Here is a 23,346-nt window from a genome sequence, read left to right as displayed (position 1 = left end):
GAGTGCTTGCCTAGCACTTGTGAGGCACTGGGTTCAATTCTCAGCACCACATTCAAATAAATAAACAAAATAAAGGTATTGTGTCCATCTACAATTAAAAAAAAAAAAGAATAAAAGAAAAAACCAACAAATGAAACCGGATGTTGGAGATTTTTTTTTTCACTTGTTGAGTGAGTAACTTGTGCTTCTTTAAAGTGGGTCCTTCGGCTTCTGGCAGCCAATCGGCAGGGCCGGGGCTGGGGGGAGGACCTGAGGAGGATACTATGCACAGCATCCTGGGGAGCGCTGCCCGCTTGTGGAGTGTGGATGCTGCCCGTGGCATGATCCAGCTACTGAATAATTCAGTGCGTGCCGTATTCTGCTATCTATAGTTGTGTAGTGTGTTGAAGTGTGGGACAACCTGTTGTCATTTATTATTAACAGGGTTGGAGAGGAAGTCAGGATCTACCAAGTATAACCAGGGAGAAAGGGGCAGAAAAGCAAAGGATCAGCACACTCTATGCTCAGGCAGGAGCCAGAAGAAGGAAGCACTCCCAACCAAAAAATCTAGAAAGCTCCAAACAGGACCACAAAGAAAGTCCAGTCTGAGTAGTGCTCAAAAAGACCCTGGTCAGATCTTCTCCCTGGCTGCACACTGGGGTTGGTCCAGGCTGGAATGGAAAGTGTGCGTTATAAAATACACAGCTTTATGAAGTTCAAGTCTAGCTCTAACGAAGTATTGTCCAGGAAGCATCCTCAGGGGATCTGTTTTAATGAGTAGATAGGAATGCTTTTTAATCAATAAGCGTTTTATTTAAGTGGGTACTTTGAATAAAGTAGGAAGGTCTTTCTTGTCATGTCTAAATTATGAGTTTCTGGTTCCATTTCCTCCCAACCCCCAGTGATTTTGCTTCTTCATCTTTGAGTTCTCAGCACCTACTGTGTGCCTAGTGGGTGCTCAGTAATTGTTAATTGAATAAAAAAAAAAATTACGCAGGGAAGTGGTGAAGGTTATTGGTAAGATTGCAGACTTTGATTTTAGTGCTCCGAGATCCTCCCTTAGAGATTTGTTCCTTTGGATTCAACCTTGCTGTCTCTTGGCACTGTCTTGGGAAAGTCGCCACCAGAAAGAGGAAACACTTTGGAGTCATGGAATTATCAGAGCATTTTCTCTTGGGAAGAGCAGATGGCAGGGCAGCCTGAGGGTTCTGAGGCCCAGGTTGAAAAAGGAAGACTGAAAGTTGTGTAGAAAGTAGAAAGGAAGCTGGGTATGGCGACTTACACCTGTAATCACTGTGATTTGGGAGACTGAGGCAGGAGGATCACATATTTGAAGCCAGACCTAGCAAGTTAGTGAGACCCTGTCTTTAAATAAACATAAAAAGGAATGGGGATGTGGCTCAGTGCTACCACTGGGTTCAATCCCCCTATGCAAAACAAAAACAAAAATATAGACAAAAAATTAGGAGGCAAGAAGGCAGGTGGGTTGTTTACTTCTGCGCTGACTGAGAAACCTCCCCAACACCACCCCCTGCACCAGGCGCGTCGTTTCTGGGAGGTGAGACCCAGCATTTGTCCCACTTGGCCAGCTCTGCACCATGGTCCCTGCTCCACATCCTGGTCCTGTCCTCCTGCCGGTATGCGCCTCCTTCTCCACGTCCTCCTGCAAGCCCTCGGTGGTGGCCCAGCCCGCCTGAGCCCTTCCACTCTGCGTCCTGTGAGATGCGTCCTGTCATTACACACAGAGAACTCTCCTGCAGCCCAGTGCCCTCTTCCAGGTTTGCTGAGGCATCTCCCTAGGAGCCTCTGCCCTTGGAGACCTGACCGCGGGTCTGGGCGTGTGTTTCCAGGCCCCTCCCGATGCTCCAGCCCCAGGCGCAGCCCATGGGCAGCATGGGGGCTGGCCTCTTGGCCCCTTTTCCCTGACTCCACACCAGCCTTGGTCCTCCAGTCTTTCCAGTGGGACATGTTGGCCAGGGGAGGAGAGGAGGAGCAAGCCAAGGGAGGCTTCCTGCTGAGGTCTGGAGCAGAGCTGGCCAGGCGGCCTGTGTCTGGACTCCCTTCTCCCTGCACTGCTGGGCTTCTGGGTTGGAGTGCAGTGCGCAGCCCCAGCCCCAGGAGGAAAGAGAAGCCGCCAACTCATGACAGAAGAGATCCATCCCTGCAGAAGTGTGAGCGAGTGAGCGTGGAGGGCCAGGGTTGCTGTGTGTGTGTGTCTAGCAAGTCCCGTGTGGCATGGGGTTTGGAATTGTCATATTTCAGAGCCCCTTATTATGTTGTAGGGAATTGTTCCCTAATTGTTTCAAGACAGTATATAATTAGATAATAAATTATGTGGCATGGTGGGCGAGTGCTCTCGGAACTCAGATGGGAGTCAGAGATGCTTTGGTGAGGCAGCGGGACTCGGTCCGGTGTCATGGCTGCCTGTGTGCCAGGCACTGGCTGGGAGCCTTCTGTGCATTACTGCATTTAGTCCCCACCCTCAAGCCTTTGAGAAGGGTACTCCATCATCCCCACGTTACAGGTGAGGAATGGAGTCGTGGGACGGCGACGTGGCCTTGGATGGTGGGTGGTGGAGGCAGAGAGCCCAGGTGGTGTGACTCAAGTCCCAGCGCTGGCGGGGGTGGGAGAGGGAATCTTCTCCTGGGCTGCAGACACATCATCCGTGCTGTGTGAGCGCTGCTGGCCTCCCCTCTCCAGGCCTCTCTTCTCTCTGTGAGACAGAATGAAATGGCCTGGAATGAAAAGGACAACGAAAAGGACCTAAGTGGGTCCCCTCTGCGTATTTCTTCATCGTTGTGACGCCGCAGGGGTGGCTTGGGCAGGCCGCTCCCAGTTCTCATCCTGCCTCTCCCCAGCTCTTCCCACCTTTCACCCTCTGGGGCTTCCTCCCTTCCCCTCACTCACTCCTCTGGGGTTCTCTCCCTGAGGCCACCCCAACCCCTGAGCTTAGTACTTTCCTGATGGTTAGTCCTGAAAAATGCTTCCCTCCTTCTGCGTTGAGGGATTCTACATTTCAAAGAGGAGCCCTTGGGACATGGTGAAATGTCAGGTGCTGCAGGTGCAGGACGGCTTAGAGTGCGCCTTTCTGGTCCATTTCCTCTTTTGTGGAAGGGGAAGTGGGGAGGTGGCTGGTGGAACTCTTGAACTCCATTCAACTGGCAAGAATTTGGAGGGTCCTGTGGGCCAAATCTTCCAGTGTGGGTGCTGGTAAAACAAACAGAACAAAATACGGTGGCTTCCACCTCTTCCCGCACACCTCATGTGCACCTCGTGTGACCTGAGAGACACCAGACTGCGGGTAGATGAGGCACTGGTGGAAAGTGGGTGGTTGGTGCCAGGGGTCTCCTCTGATGGTGTCACTCCATGAGCTCCCTGGCCACGGAGCTTCAGGCACCTTGATTGAGTCTCACTGGGGTCCCCTGGGCAAATAATCAATCACATGAACTTTCGGTGTCCCCGTTTCTTCATCTGTTAACTGGGGATATTAACTCAGCTCTGTGGTTGGTATGGAGGTGGTCCCGTGCTCTGCAGCTAGCTGAGGAATCTGAGATCAAACATCTCACACAGGTGAGGACTCCACAAGTTGCTCTTCTCTTGTTCAGCCACTGCTGGAGTCCCTGACTGGATGTCCTTACTAAAGCCTGGCCTGGTTGCACCTATGACTCAGGGCATTACTCTGGAGGGTGGCCTCCCCTCTCCAGGCCTCGTCCCCTTGAAACGCATAGAAATCCTGCATACACGCTGTAGCTTCACTTCCTTTTGGTTACATACTTTTGACTTAAAAAGAAATCACCAACTTTGGAGGTCATGCAGCTATGAACTACATTATTAGTCTCCCACTAGCTCTGCTATAGATCACACTTCAGTGGGTAGGTCATGTTGGATGCATGAGTTACTTTTCAGAGACTTGAAGGCTACTTTGGTCAAAACCACCAACTTTTCTCTTGGGCATGTGCAGGTGTCCCACGGGTGATCTTCTGACATAAGGAGGCCAGAAACCCTCAGATCATGCTAACGTCATTTTCTGCACATGCGTCCTGTGAAGAGTCATGAAAATTCTGTGTGCACAGACCACTGAGGACTTTCCCTCTTACCGGCTTTCCCCATAGTCTGCATCACCCTGCTTCTTTATCCCAAACCCTGTCCTCAGGGAGGTGGATTTGGGCTAGCCTCTGTCTTCTCACCTGGTCACCTTGTGAATAAATTCTCATTTGCAGCGCTTGACATTTCAGTGATTGGCATGCCGTCTAGTGGGCAAAACAGGGCTGGCTTGGTCACATCCTCCTCTCTAGTGAGGAGAATGGTGGGCCACTCCTCTCCGCTCCCCTCCTGACTCCATCAGTTCCCCAGGTTCCTCCCTTCAGCCGCCATTGCCATCACCACATCTTCCTCCTCCCCTTCTCACAGACCCTGTACTTCCTGCCTCTTCACTGTCTTCCAGAAGTTCACCCCAATTGCTGGCAGAGGTGGGAGGCCTTGGGAAGGAGTGAGGATGGAAGGAAATGGAGAACAGGAAGAACAGGGGCTGGGGTTGGGCTGAGAAGACCCAGCAGCTACCTGGTAATTGGAGGTGGGGACACTTGCGAGTGGAAGCTGGAAGTTCTGGAAGCATCTGGAGGCTCCTTGTAGCCATGCTTAGCTCTGCCTCCTCCTTAATCCATGGCTACCAAGACCCTACTGCGATGGTAGGTGGCGGGGAATCACAGAGCTGGCAGATGGCCCTGCACGCAGCCCCTGGTCAGGATGGGCTCTGGGTGTTGGAGGTAAACCTTCCTTCCCCGATGCTCAGCTGGCTCCCGGGTCTGCCCTTCAGAACCTCGCAGAACACCTAAGTCCGTCCCTGCCTTCTCCTCCACATCCACCACCTCCTGTCCTCTCCACTCCCCAGGACCCAGCTCTGCCCCTCCTCAGCTGTCCTCCTCCTGACTTCCCGGTCAGTCGGCATCGTGGCGGCTTCCACTTCAGGTCTTATCTTAGCCCCTGCCAAGACCACACTGCCCCCGGTTGTCCCATCGGTCTTGCCTTCCCGTCCTCCTAGACCCCATTAGCACTGGCTGGACTTGCCCTGCTCCGAGCACCCTTGTCTGGGTTTTCCTCCCACCGCACTCCTCCCTTCTATCCCTTCTGCCACCAGGGCTGTGTCCTCAGGCCTGTCCTCCACCCCCTCATTCCTTCTGTCTGCTCACTCTTCCCGACCTCTCAAGGAGTCCTTTGTCCTTTGACCCTGGAAAGTGTACCTCCAGCCTCGTCCTCTGCTCTGGGCTGCAGGAGTCCTCTCTGACGGCCTACCTGTGATCTCCCTGGGTCTGAGGGTCACAGTGACTTCCCGTGGCCCACTCCCCTTTCCACTCACACCCCAAACCTTTTAGCTTGCCACTCCCACAAATGGCTCCATCCCCTACCTAGTCGGGTAAGCTAAAGTTGTTGGTTACCATAGACGCCTCTCCCCCTCCCTCTCCCTCTCCCCCTCCCTCTCCTTCTCCCCCTCCCTCTCCCTCTCCCTCTCTCCATCTCCCTCTCCCTCTCTCCCTCTCCCCCTCCCTCTCTCCCTCCCCCTTCCCCCCTTGACTTGCTGAGTCTTAGCCATCAGCACATCCTACCAGTCCATCCCTCAGCTCCCTCCTGGGCCTGCCTCTTCTCCCACCTGCTTGGCCCCTAGGAACAGCACCAGGTCTCCCACCCTGCAGCGCTTCCTCCCCTCCCTTCCCAAGTCCCCAGCAACCAGTGTGACCTTTTAAATCAGATGTTGCCATTCCCTGTTCAAATGCTCTGAGCCCCGCGATGCTGGGTGGCCCGCACCTTCTGACCTCACCACCTCTTCAGGCCACTCTGGCTGCTGCTGGGCCTGCAACTGGTCACCTGGTGCTGTCATCAGAGCCTGTGTCCACTTGCCGTTCCCTCTCTGGAAAGTTCTTTCTGCACATCTGCATAGGGCTTTACCCCTCGCATGGTGTCTCCTGTCCAAGGAGGCCTTCCTTGACTGTCCCCAGGCTCCCTCTGTGTCCTACCCTGCTTTTTGTCTTTGGCAGATTTCATCATCACTTGTTACTCTGTAATAGACATCACCCCTCAGGCAGGCTCAGGAGGGAGGGATTTTGCCTGGCTAGTTCATCACTGTGTTCTGCCTAAAACGGTGCCTGGGCTTAGTAGAAGCTCAATAAATCTTCAGTGGGTGGAAGGGAAGAGCACAGAGAGGCCGTGGAGGAACAGTGCATTGTTCAGTAATCAGGGCTGGGGAGAGGCGGCCCGAGGAGCCCACCGGTGACCTCTGACGGATGAGTAGGTGGTCCCGTGGAAGACACAGTGAAGAACAGTTCTGGACAGAGAAACCAGTCCAGGTGAGACGGAAGACCGAATCACGTCCCTGCAGCGGGGACAGCTCTGCAGAGGAAGTAGGAGTGCTGAGATTTGGTGGGAGATGAGGAGGAGGTGGTGAGGCTGCAGCTCTTGGCTTGGGCACTGGAGTGGGGATCACAGGCCACTAGGAACATCAGGGACACTGACCAGTGCTAGTGTGGACACGCCGAGTGCCCCAGGCTCTGGAGCTGAATTTTAATAGGTGAGTTCCCAGTGCTTCCTGGTTTGGCCCGAGAAACAAGATGACTGCCTCGGTCCCTTTGCAGGGCATGTGCTGAGCCACAGCCCTGCAGAACCTCTGGCTGGGGGAGGAGGGCTGCCTCGGCATCTGGCTTTGCCCCACGTGCCAGAAACGACGTCCAAGCTCGGCAGGAGGGACGCACGGGAGCGGATTCACCTCAGGGCTGCACTCAGGGCATCAGGTCTTCTTTTAGACCCGATGTCTTGAATTCCTGGGGTCAGAGAAGGGTGGCCCAGAGAGGGCGGGGCAAGTCTGAGGCTGCCGGGAGTAGGGCCATGGTCCAGCCAAGGTCCCAGCCAGGGCTCTCCGCTGCCATTGGGTGTCTCCTTCTGGCCTCTCTCTGCACTGGGAAGACGCTGCGGTCCCTGGAATTGTCGGGCTGTCATCTTCCGGCTCTGGTTTCTGAGCATTTGCTGATGGGTAGTGTACCAGCTCCAGGCGGCAGCTGTTCTGGCTCTAGAAATAGCACTGAGCCCTCTGAAGGGCTATTATCCCAGGGAGCGGGAGGGGACTGTGTGCTGAGAAAACCCCAAGAGAACTGTGCTGTCAGAGTCAGGGAGAGGGCCACAGTGAAATCATGAAGGCCCGGATTCTGGGATCTCACAACCTTGTGGTTTCTTTTCTAGTGCCATCACTGGCCACCTGAAGGATCTTGGGCAAGTTGCCCTAGCCCTGGCAGCCTGAGTTTCAGGTGTAAATGGGGGAAATAATACCTGCCTCATGGGGATGTTGGAGGAAGATATGAGACAAAATTAAAGTCCAGGATCAGGCTGTTTCGTACAGTTATGCAGGATGGGCACTGCACAGATACCCAACTGAGGAGTCCGGGCTCATTCTCCCTTCACCAGCCACGTGCTGGCATGTGGCTTCATCGATCTAGAGCAAAGGGTGCTTTTTCCAAATTTGTCCAAAGGTGCCATGTGAGCTAGTGGTGATCCTACCAGTGTGAAACCAACTCCTGTGAGGGTCTCTGAGACTCTGCCCCAGGCTTGACAGAGCCCAGGGATTCAGGTTGCTGAGCTGGGCAGCTTCCCTGCTCCTGGGAGCTGGAAGAAAGACCTTACCAGGTGTGGTCTTGTATGACACAGGGACAGCCCTGGCTCCTGTGCTCTTGAATACCGTGGCATCTGTGGGGTGGGTAGAGGCGTTATAGAAAGTTGACTGTGTGCATCTCATCTGTACCAGCTGGTGGTCACTGGCCCAGAGTATTGTGACCGCCAAGGACAATGACACCACTCTGGAGAGACTCTGGAGGTGATTCAGGCCAGCAGAGGAGCCTGTCGGGCAGGCTGGTGTGGAAGGGCTGGTGGGAATGCAGGGCCAGGCTCTCTGGGGTCAGAGCCCAGGTTTGGGTGGGAGGAAGGGACCCAGTCCAGAGCCTTCGACGTTTGGCCTCTCACCTGGTGGAGGTGAGCCAGGCAGCTGGGCTGCACAGGGATGGGGCAGCGTGGCTGTGGCCTAGCACCAGCATCAGGTTTGGCTGCTGGAGAGGAGCTGGGCTCCCAATAAGTCCGACTGGAGGACTGGGAGAGGCCCATTTGTGGTGCCAAGGTCCCCTCCCCTTTGAGCCGGGTGGAGGTGGCTTCCCCTAACCGAGAGGAGAGAGTGGGGTTCACTGTCTTGCGAAGCGCGTGGAGTTTAAGAAGGCTGGAGAGAGCCCTTCTCTCAGACTCCTCACGGGCGAGGGGAAGCGAGACGTTCAGGGGGAGGTGCGTGGCTCCCAAGCAGAGATGGTCTGTCAGCAGTTTCTGATTAAAAAAGAATCATAACCCAGAAATTTATATGGAAAAGCATTTTTACAAGAAACCCCTCACTGTCCCACCAGGGTTCTTCCCGCTCGGCCACCCCCGTTGGCATGTGGAGATGCCAGTTCTGGAGATGACAGTTCTGTCCCTTGCGTTTTGCACTCGACACCACCATGCGAGCATCTTCCTGGGTCAGCGCACAAAGCACCCTGAGGGGGGCATCGTACCCTGGCATCTGCGTGGTGCTCTGTATCCAGGCCACGTGGGGGTTTGCCTGACCTCCTTCAGACCCCGTCCTCGGGCTTCCTGGCAGAGGCAGAAGTTCAGGCTGACCCAGCGTGGCAGGCCTTCTCGCCATTGCGATTCCCATGTCAGTCATCCTTAGAGACGGAGCAGCACCCAGTGGGGAACCCCAGAGGGGACAGAGAAGGAAGGAGCTGTTCTCCCTTTTCCAGATGGACAAAGTGAGGCTTTGGACCCAGGCAGGGAGCAGTGTTGGTGACTTGGCTGAGGAAGCACGTGGGCTGTGTTCAGGGGAGCTGGAAGTGCGTTGGTCCACGGTGGTAAGATGCAGACATGCCTCTTGGGGGAAGGGGTTGTGCCACAGGAGCATGGCGGCCATGCACGGCACCTGGGAAGCAGAGGAAGCACAGCATAAATGTGGGTAGGAGCCATCCAGGTGCAGGAACCGGCGAGGCAGAGTTTGCAGGCGTAGGATTGGCTCGTTTGAATGACTTCTTTGGCTCTGGGGTGTTGGAGCTGTCCCAAGTTGCCCAGTACCTGACCCTGGGGTGACTAGAACAGGGAACCAGGGCTGGGGAGATGGCTCAGTCGGTAGAGTGCTTGCCTTGCAAGTTCAAGGCCCTGGGTTTGATCCCCAGCACCGCAAAAAAAAAAAAAAAAAAAAAAAAAAAGAACAGGGAACCAGTGGTCCAGAGTGTAGAAGTGCCCTCGAGGAGGTTTCTGGGCAGGGCTGAGCGTGGGTTGGCTTGCATATGAAGGCACACAGGGGACTGGTTTGTTACTGTCTCCAGGAACTGACTGTCCCTGGAGTGAGCAAGACCCCAGGGTCAAAGCTTCAGAAACACATAGTCAATGCACAGAACCTGCAGCAGAGACAGGGTGATCAAGGACGTCCCCAGGCCCAGGCAGAACTTGGCATGGGCCTTATCCGCAGGGTGGCAGGGGGAGGTTTACTAATCTTGGCAGAAGGGGGTGTCGCCAGAGCAGATGGTAGAGAAGCTTCCTGAGTTATTCATCCCTGACTCAGCTCTGGCGTCAACCTGCTGAGGGACTGGAAGCAAGACTGTGACTTCCTGGGCCTCCCTGTGGCACCTGCTGGCAGCACTTGCCCTTTAGTGGCAGGAGAAAGGGGACAGTGGGAGTGAGCATTTCTTGGCACTTCCTGAAAGCCAGAGCCTTCCTGGAAATGCTGCCCAGCGTCTTAGCTCTGTTACCTGAACTCGGTGCTGTCTTGGCTGATTTTTCAAACAAGGAAACTAAGGCTCGGAGAAGGCCCAGGTCTGATGTTGGCTGTCTTAGTTTGATGCGAGGCTGTAGCTATTGAACTGCTATAACAAAATACCATACACTGGATGGCTTATAGACCACAGAAGTTTATTTCTCATAGTTCTGGAGGTCGGAAGTCCAAGATTCAGGTAAGGGCCTACTTCCTGGTTTGAAGGCAGCTCCTTTTCACTGTTCTCACCTGACGGAAACAGAAAGGGTCTATCTCAGGCCTCTTTTGGCACCAGCTCCAGTCATGACATCTCTTCTCCCCTCCCCTCCCAAAGGGCTGACCTCCTAACACCATCATCTTGGGGACACAAACATTCAGACTGTAGCAGTGGCTAATGAGGGATGTAAGCCCGGTTCTGAAAGCCTCCCCATCTAAGAGCCACCAGGCATATGGCACAGGACTGGAATCATTCCACTGGCTAATTTGGTATATGAGTGATGTTGGGGATTCAGGAGAAATGGGGACCGAGTGGAGGCTGGGTAAGGGGAGGTGGGGCAGTTTTCTGGAGGATATGGGAGGCTGGCTGGTCAGAGGAAAGATGTCTAGTTCAAACAGATTGTTTTAAGGAGGAGACACAGAGAGGGAGGTGATTTACCCAAAGTCACACAGCTGGCTTGCAGCCACACCGGAGACATGTCTGCAAGTCTCCCAGCTCCCGGAGGATTCTGGAATGAGTCTCCTAATTATCTCCGGCATCATTTGCATCTAGAGCTTTTTTTAGCAGCAGGCGGGGACCATGGCTTCACCCAACCCAGTGGCTTCCGAAGGCTTAGTGACACCGGCTCTGGTTGCAAAGGAGGGTGCTTGTGATAAGACACCACACCTCACTTACCGCTGTGGGACTGGAAAACTACTTGAGACAGAACCAAGGTCATGGACTTGTTTGGTGGCCTCAGGTTGACCCCTTGTTGCAGACAATAGAATCCATGTCAGCTCATTAAAGGAGAAAGGAATTTTTGAAGGGGACAGCTGGCTCCGAATCTTTGGGAAAACTGAAGAAATGGTTCACTTCCAGGACTGGATAACCGCATTATGAAACGGGGCCATCGTGAAAGCTGCTGCCCCTGATAAAAATCACAAAGGTGCTGCCACTTCTGCAGTTTCCAAGAGCCATGCCACCTGGACTGCATTCTTCACTGACAAAACCATGCCTTGAAACTCTCCCATCCTTCTCCTGTAACAGCTCTGAAACATCTTGTGCAAATGCTTCTGATTGGCTGAACCTAAAATGCACCCAGAGTCCTAGCTGCAAAGGAGTCTGGGAAATGTAGTCTTTGGCTTTCCTGTCTCTGTAGTACAGAAGGTAGAGGGATAAACAAAGACAGAGTCCTTGTGTTTGAGTGGCTCAGTGTTTTGAAGGACCATGATATAAAAACAGACAATTGCAATACAATGTTATTTGCTCTAATTAAGAGACAGTAGACAGAGGGAGCCCATGGGTAGGGTCAGAGAAGTCTTCCTGAAAGTATGGGCATTTGAGCTAGGTGCTGAAGGATCAGTATGAATTTGCCAGTTGAGAAATACAGAGAAAGCAGTTCTAAAATACAAGGGAAACAGAGAGGAAAAGGTGAGTTTGATATCTGGAATCCTTAGTCCCTAGTTATTATTAATGTTTTTTTTTTTGAGGTTTTTTTTTTTTTTTTTCTTCTGAGGATTGAACCCAGGGGTACTTAACCACTGAGCCACATCCCCAGTCCTTTTCTATATTTTATTTAGACACAGGGTCTTACTGAATTGCTCAGTGCCTCGCTAAGTTGCTGAGGCTGGCTTTGAACTCCTGATCCTCCTGCCTCAGCCTCCTGAGCCGCTGGGATTACAGGCGTGCACCATGACACCCGGCTCCACATGCTTCTTTTTCTTCTGTCATGCCATCTCACAAAGCTAATGAAAAGGCATTTTCTAAGGATCCTTTTCTATTTGCTGGGATTACAGGCATGCACCACAGCTCCTGGCTCTAGTTCTTATTAACTCTTACAAGAACAAGGAGCCAATTTGCTGTATAAAATATTTTTATATTAAAAATATCATTTAACATTATTTAAATATGTAATTTTATTACTTAAATTAACTGTTAGATTATATTAAAATTAAGAATATATTTATAGATAGAACTTTAAAAATATTAAATATGTAAATTATATTTTAAAATTATTTAAAACACAGCTATTTTAAAAAGAAGTATGTCAGGTAAAATGTTTTGGGGTTTCCAAGGCAGTTGTGTGCATGTTTGTGCTCGGCAGTTCCTTGTGTAAGGGGACATGTGGAGTGACTGCCACCCTGTGCTGGGAGGTGCTGGGACTTGCCGGAGGGATGCCTGCACTTCCAGTCCCTGATCCTTGCCCTGGGACAGCCCTGGGTGCCTATCTCACTTTTGGTTCTTGAGGGCCCCGTTATGAGGCCACCGACCCACATTTATGTTGTGTGGCCCTGCATGCATCTGGTTTAGTGATCAAGGCTGCCCTGGAATTCAGCCCTTCTGGCTCTGTCTGCCCCAGCTGCTGAGCTCTGGAAAGAGAGAAGCTGTGGGGAGGGGTGACCTGGCGTCTGTCCCAGGAGGTGCTTCTTACCCTGTGGCTGTGGAAGGCCTGAGGTTCTTCCAGGGGACACCAGCTGTCCATGTAGCTGTGGGGACAAGAGCAGCCTTGAGTCAACAAACAGGTTCATGCCCCAGCTCTGCTACCTGCCAGCCAGGTGACACTGGGCAAGACGTAACTCCCAGGGCCCGTGTGGTTTGCTTGTGCTGATCGCTTCCTTCGTAGGCTGGTCAGAAAGATTTAAAGTCAATACTTGGCCTGGAAGTGACCGGTGGTAAGACCTCAGTAAGTGCTGGCTGAAATGGGTGGTATCATTCTGCATGAAACTGACAGAGGGACCCTGGGTGGCTGTGACCTGCCTGGAGCCTGCTGGTGCTGGAAAGGGTTCAGCTCCTCTGCTGCTGGCCCTTGGCCAAGCCCAGTCCTGTCCTGCCTTGTGGTGTGATCTGGGCCTCTGTTTAGCCTCAGTGTTCTCAGCTGCCAAATGGGGAGTGTGATGGGCTGACAGATCTGGCTCCATGAGAATGTTATAGGCCAGACTCTAAGGGAAATGACTAAACAGACTCCATTTTGCTCTGAGACTCCATGTTATGTAGGAAATAAGCTTCTCCCATGGGAACACCCCGCCTCTGTGCCCATCATCAGTTACTTAGTGTGACATGTTTAACAATACAGAATGACAATTCCTATGTAAAGAAAAATTGCTCTCTTTTGATTTCTATTGCTCCTAAACAATGTACCATGTGAACAGTGATTGTGTGGATGTTAGGAACCATTCTTTAGTTTGTACCTAGGTGAGGGTCATTTTGACCCACTTCCCCCTCTGTCGATGATCTCATGATGTTAATGTGTAATTTCGAATCATAGCAACAGACTCTTATGATTGATGTGATTTTTGGAATAAGAACCCCTACAACCCTATGGTCGGGGCTGTTCTCCCAATAGCCATTTTTTGGGGCATTGTGTGAGACAGTCAGCCGGCCAGCTTAATAAAGACTCTCAAATTCGGACTTCTCAGTGGTGATCGGTCTGTTCTTAAGTTGCGCCTCATAACAGGGAGGAAGAAACATCAGTTTCAGCTGCCTCAGAGAAAGGAGTGAGCAGGAAGTGGCAGAGAAACGGAAATGCTCCCCATGTAGGAAAGGCAGTAGAAGCCCAGCCAGCCTGTGGCTGCGTCGTAGGACATTGTCCCAAAAGGAGAAAGGAAGGGCAGGGGCTGCAGGCCTCCGCTGCCTCCTGGCCTCTCATCTTTGTCTGAGCACAGTGTGCGGAGAGTCCTCCGTCCCACCCCTCCTTCACATCCACAAACTTGGAACCAGACCTGTTACTGCATGTCCCTGCTGAAAGGGGTTCTTGCTCCTGTGGGTGCTTCAGTCCCAGGGCAGCAGGGTGCTCCCAGCAACTGACCATCCTCCTGGAACTCCCACACCAGCCCCAGGTCCTCCACTCGGTGGGGCTGATTGGCTTTGTTTGTTTGACTGGGACAGATCCCCTCCCCTGGCCGACCTTGGCAGGCCTGGAGAGCCTGGCCTGCTTCTCTGTGTAACCTCTGTCCCTGTTGGTTCTCAGGTACTTTGAATTTTACGAGGGGCCTTTTGAGTATAACTCCACCAGATGCCTGGAGCTGAGGCACGAGATCTTGGAAGTGAAGGTGCTGTCCATGTGAGTGGGGCGGCCCGGGAGGGCGGGCGCATGCGGAGGTGGGGCGGGGCTGGCTGGGCGGGGACAGGAAACTCGGGCAGATCCGGTGGAGGACAAGGAGGTCTCCTTCCCCGGGGGCACTGGCATTCGGAAGGCCCTGGACACCGGTTCATGACAGAAGGCTTGGTTGGCAGGTCACCTCTGATGACTGGGGTGTTAGTTCTCAGCTCGGTTACAGCCTTCTCGATTATCATGGCCGCCTCTTACGTAGAAATGGAAGAGGGCACAGGAGTGACTCACCTGAAACTCGGCACTTTGCACCACAGGCTCAGACCCTCACGCTATCTTATTTTTAAACTGAAATTTCATTCAGTTTTGGTTTTTCAATTATTTAAATGATACAACCATCAAGTGATCCAGTGAAAGGCTGCCTCTCACAGCCACAAGCCCTCCAGGGGCCCAGTGTGCCCTGGGCATCTATCCAGGGCATGTCCGGTGTGAACAGGCACCGGTGTGTGGGACTCTTGAAGTGTGCTTTTTTTACACAAATAGTGAAAACACTGTGCTCCTCTTCCCCCTGAACAATATGTCACCTGTGACCCTCTTACAGCTGAGGGAGAGGCACCTTAAATGGTGGCTGTTTCAGTGTGCATGTTGCCCACCTGCCATGAATTCAGCAGACCCATTTAGAGGGGTTTGTGTTGTGTCAATCACGGCAGAATCTGTATTTATTTATAAACAGTTACGTCTGGTATGGGGGGAGGATATTCAAGGCAGGCCGTATTGGGTTGTCACCTGGACTCAAGGGCCCCCGACATGACTCCAGCTACCTCTGCCTGTGATGGCCTGTACACAGGAGCCAAGCCTCCTTTAGCCATTTGATGTGATTCCAGCTAGTGGGCTCATGGGGGGAGCATGGGCTTTGAGCTCAGGCAGACCCGAGTCCAAAGCCAACTCTGAGCCTCACCAACTCTGAACTGTTGGGCAAATTACTTAACCTCTCTGAGCCTTTCCTCACTTAAAAAATAGGGACAGCATCGCCCACCTTTTAAGGCTTGCTGTTGACCAGCTGAACTGACAGACATGGAAGTGGGTGGCCTGGCAGTCCTCATGCTTGGTGGCACACATGATAGGTGCTCAGCAGATGCTCCTGCCTGACTGGCTGTCTTCCACCTCGTCCCTTCCTCCACTCTTCGTGGAGTCGGTGGCAGTTTTTCTGGACTGTCCTGCACAGAGACTTCTAGCTTTCCACCACAATAACAAATTACCTGAGACAATCAACTTATGAAGAGAAAAGGTTTACTTTAGCTCACAGAATTGGAGGTCTCAGTCCATATGAAATGGCCCCTTTGCTTCTGGGCCTGTGGTGAGCCAGCACAGCGTGGCAGGGAGCTGTGCAGGGGTAAAGCTGCTCACCTCACATGGGACAAGAGAAAGAGGAGGAAACCAGGGTCCCACTTCCCCTTGAGGGCACACCTCCAATGACCTGGGGGCCTCCCGCTAGGCTCCACCTCTTAAGCCATCCACAGCCTCCCTATAGCGTCACTCTGTGGAGCAAGCCTTCAACACCTGCCTTGGGCGACATTCCAGATGCAAGCTGTAGCAGACTCCACAAGCTAAGCAACTGCCTGGAAGCCCAAGAGTGAGGCCGAATGTCCAGCCGGCGTCGGCCCCTGCACACACCAGTTGTCTGTTCCCTCCCTCGAGCTGAAAGTCTGAGGCAGCCCACCTCTCATGAGTGCCACCCAGCCTTGGGCTGGGCACACACCACTGTGGTCCCCCGTCTCATGGAGCTCACAGCTTAGCGGGGGAAATGGATACAAATAGCTAATTACCCCAAGGAGACAAGAGGTGACAGAGAATTGGGCCTGGGCTAGTGTGAGAAGGGACTGGCCAGGCCAGGCCTCCCTGAGAAGGGGTGGCACAGCTGTGGCCTGCATGGTGATGGGTGCTAACTAGGCCAGGAGGATCCTGAGCCAGGAGGGAGCCTGCTGTGTCCCTGTCCTGAAGGACCAGGCAGCTGGAGCACCAGCTCGAGGGAGGCAGCGGTGCAGCAGGAGGGGCCCGTGGGGTGGATCCATGCCTGGATTTCGCCTTTATCCAAGGGCTGTGGGAGCCCACGGCAGGGTTAAGCAGGGCACGGGAGTCCTTTGGAAGCACTGCCGAGGAGCTGCGTTTTAGTGACAGAGACCCCCAGACCTTAGTCAGAGGCCAAACCCATAAGCAGCCCCTGTGTTTCCTCAGATTTCAAACATTTCAGGCCTTTACATTTTGGTGGGAATCCAGAGCATTTGAAGTTTTCAAAGGGAGCATAGTGAATTTTTTAAATTATAAAACATACAGTCTCTTTGTGGCCACTTCAGTGTCTGGACAGGAAGAGCGAGAAGCCCGCAAGCCCGTGGTCCTTCCCCGTGTGTTCCCCGTCTGCCGTGTTGCTTCCTGCATCAGGAGGTAGGGGCCTCTGTGACGATCCCACAGACAAGGGACCTTCAACCAGGGACCCTGATTCCTCGTAGTGCTTGACCCCAGAAGTGTGAGGACATGGTGTCGGCAGGACTGGCTTCCTTCGTGGTCTTTCCTTGGCTGGCCAGGGGTCACACTGCCCCCGTGTCTTCGAATGGCTGGCCTTGGTCTGTGTCTTGTGTCCTAATCTCCTCTTGTAAGGACACAAGTCACATTGGATTAGGGTCCACCCCAATGACTTCATTTTACCTTAATGACCTCTTTAAAGACCCTTTCTCCAACTACAGTCACATTGTGGGGTACTAGAGGGCAGAGCTGCAGCTCATGGATTTGGGGGGGACACAATTCAGCCAGTAACAGGGCCCGATGAGAGGTGACCTGGGCCCTCTGATTTGAGCCTGAACACAGACTTGATGGACTGTGTTGGGCAGCCTCCTCTTTCCCCACACCTGCCCGCCTGCTGTCCCTGGTCATGGCTTTCACTGCGGGGTCTGCTCCTCTCCATATTTGACATTAGTTCTCAGCTTTGCCTTTGAGGCATCTTCTCAAGTCCCCTAGATAAGTAGCCATCCCAGGAGGTGACCTCAGGTCTAACTGGGCCTTCCATGGCCTGTCTCTTCCATGGTGGCTGTCCTCTCTGTGGTCCCCAGCCTTGGGCATCTGAGAGAGAGGCAAAGCCTGGGCTGTTCATGAAGTATAGTGCCTGCACCCAGCGGATGCCAGGGAATTGCAGGGCCTGTGCCTTCTTTCCTGAGCCCCCAAGCTGAGGGTCTTTCCGTCCTCCCTGCATGAAATCAGAGAACCCAGAGGCTGACTTCTGATCTGAGCAGCTCTGACGTCACCTGGGGACCCACGGGCGTTGCTGTGCTCCAGCTCAACTCCGTGACCTGGACTCATGGAGGCTTGGCCCTGAGTCATTGGGAAAAGGTCACATCCCCCTCTGTGGAGAGAGACTGCTGGACAGACACACTCACGTCCCTTCAGGCGCACACAATGTCAGCTGGTGCTGTCTGAGGAGACAGAGAGATCTGTGATTCATCTGGGTATAATTTTGATCCAAAATTGCTCAAATCAATGCTGAAAATCAGTCAACCAGAAAATTCCCACATGGGAAGCGCCTCACTCCCCGACACTGTCAGATGCAGGAGGAATTATTCTATGATGAATTGTTATGAAAATACATTGTTGCTAATTCTTGCTCAAATTATTTATGCTTGATTTTAGTCATTCTAGGACCTCTTTATTTTTAAATAAAAATCTTCAGTTGCCTTCTGTCCTCACACCCAGATGGGGGCCATGCCTGAGAACTCCCCAGCTGGCCTTTCCCCGCACCCCAGCCCATCTTTCCAGGGTCTGGGACTCCGTGCTGAGCTCGGTACTGAGGCCAGGGGAGAAGCTGGGCGCCACAGGCTCTGGGCATTTGCCGCTGTCTGGACTGGGAGGCTGCTTCGTGTCCCTGGAAGCTGTCTCAGGGCAGTGTTCCCAAGTCCACTGGACTGGGGCTCCTTGAGGGCAGGATCTGGGCCTAGACAGCTCTGAGACTGACCAGCACAGGTCCAGGACACCCTGTGAAATGCAGGAGCCCGTGAAGGAAGAGGGTGAGACCTGGGTGCAAACAGGAGGCAGTGGAAGAAAAGGGGAGAACAAAGGGCTCCGAGAGGATCATCTCTGCTCACGTGATCTCCGTCTCTTACCATGAGACCTCGTGTGCACAGACTCGCGATAATGAACCGTCCCGGTGCCCCGCCCCAAGCCTGCTCACCCCGCTCCTCCTTCCGATTCCCAGCGTCTCCTCTGCTGATGACCTCTTACCGCCACATGCACGCTGATGTTTCTTTGCCCATCACTTTTCTCTGTGTTTACTGGTGCCGAGCTTCCATGGGTGAGGATTTTGCTCACTTCCACCAGGCCAGGCCCCTCCCCACACTCCCCCAGTTGAAGGGTGCTGTATTTTGGATGTGGTTTGTACCCCAAGGTCACGTGTTGAAGGTTTGGTCTTCAATGCGGCGCTCTAAAGGTTAATTGGGGTCCTGCTAGAAGGGTTAAGGGGAGAGCTAATAAAGAGGCAAGCACACAGGATGGCAAAGAGCAAGAAGTGACTTCCGTGGGAAAGCCAGTGCAGTTTATTATCTATTCCAGGGTCATATCAAGTTACCTAGGTTACTTAGTACAGTTAGCTTTGCGCATGTGCAGATGACATAACTTGCTTGCTTCTCAGAGTCCACTACTACCAAAGGTTATAATAACAAGATCTCCAGGTCTCATGGACAGAGGAGTTGCAGAGCATCTCTAAGCCATTCAAACAGAGTGCCTTTTGTCCTGAGGAGTGTGCTCAACTTGAAGGACTTTCATCCTCTGTACATTGATTGACCTGAAATCTCTACACAGCAACATTGAAGTGGTGGAAGTTTTTAAAGCAGGGACCCAGTGAGAGATAGTTAAGCTAAATAAGTCTCTTCCTTATAAGAACTAGCCTCAGGTATTCTGTTATAGCAACAGAAAATAGACTACCACAAAGGGTACTGATAGCCTTTTTAGTTCCTCTATTTAGAGATTACTTATAGATTCTACTTCTTCTCCTAGCAAATATAAATAGTGCCTCTAGATCCTGCACCATGTAAGATGAGGTTGTTAAAATTACTCCTAATTTTCAGTTTCCCTGTCTATGGTCATCCATGTGCTTACATTTGAAATGTCAAGGCTGATGATATTTACATTTTATTTGTCATCATAACAAATCCTTTTGGGACCTTTGTGAGAGGTTGACTAACATTTGAAGATCAGCAGACGATGTTTTCAGTATTGGGACGATGTGGGTATTGTTCACTGAAGGTCAGGGGCCACTCTGATTCCATCTCCTTTCTTTGGCATTTTGTTCTTTGGCTTCTAGCTATCTTTCCTTTCTTCACCTCTTCATCTCTGTCGTACCCTATTTTTTTTTTTCCTGCCTCTCCAACAGTCAGGCATTCCCTCCAGGCCACCCTTCATCCTCTTGTCACCTTGGACAGGCTGTTTTCTTGGGTCACATGGAAGGGGTCTGGGACTTCCCTTCTGTGCCTTTTTAGGTTGGATTGGCCTTTGCTGAGAACCCGCAGCTGCTTCTGTCTTATTCGCTCCTCCCTTTTACTTCTGCCCATCCTTGAGTGAGAACCGGTAGTGGGAGGGAGGTTCTGAGTCCTCTTGGCCTAAATGATTTGATTCTTCTCTTGTTCTTGACTGTTGATTTGGCAGGTTGTTGGACTGTGGCATTAGCAGATGGTATTGTAGGTGAAATAACATCCCTCAGGATGTTGAAGACCTTCACCGTCTTCTAGCACATGGGTTATGTGAGAAGCACGGAATGGCTGTTCCTTAGCAAACTCTCTGGTTTCTTTCTCTTTTTTGCCTCTAGATTCTTGTTAAGTTGGGCCACTTCTGAACATCTGGTGACATCCTCACTCCCCAGTGGGATCTCTTCATCTGAGCTCACGTCTGAACTCTTTGGGTGTGTGTGTGTGGGTGTTTGTGTGCAAACTCTGGAACTTTCTCTTGAATCTTTCTATACAGTTTTCTTCCTCCACTGGCCTCTACTTCCTCTTTCTAGTACATCCATACATTGGGTGCTGGGTCTTTTGGATTGCTTCTCTGGCTCTTATATCTTTTAATCTTAATTCTTTCTCTCTTTGCCATTTGCTTCTACTCTCTGGTCAAATTCCTTGATTTCATCTTCCAAGTCTTCTAATGAACTCTTCCCCCCAGAGTTTTTCTTTTCTTACTTTTAAGGATATAATATCTTGAATCTCTATGGAGACATTAAGCAGAGGTATTATTATTATTATTATTTGGTACTGAGGATTGATCCCAGAGGCACCTTACTACTGAGCTACATCCCCAGCCCCCACCATTGTTTTTTAAATGTTGGGACAGGGCCTCTCTAAGTTGCTGAGGCTTCCTCTAGCTTGCCATCCTCTTGCTCAGCTTCCCAGCTTGCTAGGATTGCAGGCATGCAGCACCACGCACCAAGCAGGATATTTTTAAGCTGTCTTTTGCACCTCTGTTAGTTTTCCCTGTGGCCATTTTTATCTGGTGGTTTGTCCTGTTCTGTCTCCCTCAGGTTGACCAGGTGACCCTTGGTCACATTTAAACTTAAAGCAGTTAAAAACCAGCAGGAGCACCAAGTCTGAAGTTGTTTGAGATGCTTCTGCGCCTTTGGCAGCGAGAAGGTCCAGGTTTTTTTAGCTGGGAATGGCACAGTTTTTAGAGAGGAATTGACAGTCTCGCTCCCCAGCCAGACATTAAATCTTTGCTTGTTGTGGGGGTGGGATGGACTTTGTTCTTACAGCCCAACTCTCATTTCCAGGGCCAGGGCCCCCCTCCCCCACTCCCCTTTTAGACTTATCTTCGGTCCTCCTGTCCTTGTGTCACCTCGGCTTCCTTACACTTGTTGAGGTCTCTCTTCCACTGAGAGGCCCCTCCCTGACATTCTGCTCATCTGGTAGGTTTACACCCATTTAAATCCTCTCCTGGAGTGTTAGTGGGGTCCTGGGAGAACACCCTCCGTCTTCAGAGTAAAGGCGATGTCTGCATGTGTAAAGCAATCTAGACACTATTTTTACACATATGATTCCATTTGATCTCTCCGACAACCTTTGGGATGGGCAGGGCAGAGGCAATGATATCCACCCTACAGGTGATTAAATGACTGACCCAGGTCACTTTGCGAGCTGGGGATGGAGAGCCAGGATTCAAGGCTGAGTGCACAGGAGGCCCAGAGATGGGGTTGGAGGTTGCTCACAGTTGAACTCAGGACCCTGGCCTGAGTTAGAAGGCTGTTTTCCCCAGGTGATTGAGGCAACGCCCATGCAGGGTGCTGCTCTAGGGGCCTGTGGGAAGGAAGGGGAGCAGTGGGTGAGCCGGGCACCTGTCCTCCAGTGTCCTGAGAGCTGCTGAATGCAGAGAGCTGCTGCAGGAGGTTGAGGAAGCCAGAAGGAAGCTCTCCTGCCTTCCATCTGAGTGCAAGGGGTGCCTTCCAGGGCTGTAATGCCAAGCAGGTTCCTGCCAGAGCCTTGTACTCCCTCTTCTCTGCCTGGGCTGCACTCTCACCAGGTATTTTCATGGCTGTATCATTTCAGTCTCTTCTTGGAAACCCTACTGCACAGGCGAGCTGTTATAAATTTGCTTTCTCTTGCCTCCCCCCGTCTGTAGGCTCCATGCAGGCAGGGAGTTGCTTTGGTCATGGCTGTATTTCCAGCTCCCGTCCTCTAGAGTTGTCCACTGAGAGGGAACTTGATTTGGACTCAGACTTATTGATCCATTCATTAATCTGTTGAAATACTCAACAAATACTTCCCAGCACCTGCTCTGTGCTTGGGCACTGGAGCGACAGTGGTGAACCAAGGCGGGATCCCTGTGCCCTTCGTTATTTGCTGTCATGGAAACCATCAGGACTAAGGACAGATTGTGGGTTTTGCAAAAGTGCAGCGTACAGAGGGCAGCGTGCGAGCACAGTCCAGGCAGTTCAGCTGAGTGGCAGTCATCACTTACACCTGCTGGTGCCTGTGTGTGTCCTCCTTTATTGTGTCATCTTATTTAGTCATTTAAAAAGCTGTGAAGGCAAGAGATGCGTGTTATGCTCATTTTATAGATGAGAAAACTGAGGCTCAGAGAAGTTAAATAACCTGCCAGACCTCCTGTAGTTAGGAGGTGTCTGAACTGGGTTCCCATGGTTCCAAAATTCGTTTAGTCACCATCCTCTATGACTACTTTTCCTGCGACCACCCTTCCCCCATCAGCCATGCATCCTCCCTGTAGGTGAGGCTTGCCCTGACTGGGGACAACTGTTACCCGCTCCAAGTGAACACAGGGACACAACTGCAGAATGCACCTGGTGTGTCTTTTGTGTTTTGTTTTGTTTTAATTACAGTTAAGTGGCTATGTGCCTTTTGGGGAACCATGATCCCTTTGGGAAGCTGATGAGGGTGGATTCTCCCCAGAATGTACACGAGGCAGATGGACGTGGGGCTTTTCCTATAACCCTGGGAGCCCAGGGACTCCCTCAAGCCCTTCAGGGGACTGCAGGGTAAGAAGCACAGTCGTAGTATTTTCTTGGGAACACTCAGGTCCTGAGTCCCTTCCTCATTTGTGATCAAACCAGAATGGGCTCCTTCCACAAAAGGGCCCAAATCCAACCACTTCCTAAAGGGCCACAACTAAGTGACTCTGGATGTGCACCATGCCTGGCCTTTGGTTGGGGACAGTGCATGATAGAGAGAGAGAGAAGTCATGGTTCTGCCTTTAGTGAACGTAGGACCTGCCCCGTATTTCCAGTGTTTCTGTAGCATTCCACTTGGGAACGGCTCAATGAAAAAAGGATCCCATGATCTAGTACCTCTGGGAGTTGATGAATATGAGATTCCTTTATTAAAGGGTCTGAGAAGTCTTGTAGTAACGCATTGAACTTTATTTAACTCAATGTTCCCAGCATATTTGACCATAGGTTCCCCTTCTTTAAAATAGTTGGTTAAACCATAGGCAAGGGCCAGCTTTGTATCACTTTGACATGGTTCAGTGAATACCTTGTGATACTTTATTGAAGTGGCATTTCATGGAACACGCTTTGGAAAACTTAAATGTCATCATACAGATTTTTCCTCTTTCTCCTTTGCTCCCTACTTTGTCCCCCAACCCCAAAGAGCTAACCATATAAGGAAATGCGGAAAAGTGCCAACCAAGTGATTATAGTAAAAACAATCTCTTGTAGGCAGCCAGGGTCACGATAGCCCCACTTTACAGATGAGGAGACTGAGGCTCCGAAATGATTTTCTGTGGTGACACAGGACCCGAGGAGCAACTTCTTGACTGAAATGGGGATACATAACCAAGGCT

At 51.8% G+C, this 23,346-nt stretch overlaps 1 protein-coding gene across 3 annotated transcripts in view; it reads left to right on the top strand.

The window, feature by feature from the left end:
• The window catches only part of St8sia5 (ST8 alpha-N-acetyl-neuraminide alpha-2,8-sialyltransferase 5), a 67,722-nt gene that overhangs the window by 31,079 nt on the left and 13,297 nt on the right, over positions 1 to 23,346 (top strand). For 2 of the 3 annotated variants that reach the window (XM_047526527.1, XM_047526528.1), the window contains one exon: positions 13,948 to 14,040. The exons of the other annotated variant lie outside the window; for it this stretch is intronic. In XM_047526527.1, the coding sequence (XP_047382483.1) occupies positions 13,948 to 14,040 (93 nt within the window). The remainder of the gene's footprint in view (positions 1 to 13,947; positions 14,041 to 23,346) is intronic. 3 annotated transcript variants of the gene reach the window in all.

This window comes from Sciurus carolinensis, chromosome 15 (genome assembly GCF_902686445.1).
Source record: "Sciurus carolinensis chromosome 15, mSciCar1.2, whole genome shotgun sequence".
Lineage (NCBI taxonomy): Eukaryota > Metazoa > Chordata > Mammalia > Rodentia > Sciuridae > Sciurus > Sciurus carolinensis.
This window is presented reverse-complemented; position numbering and strand designations above follow the sequence as displayed.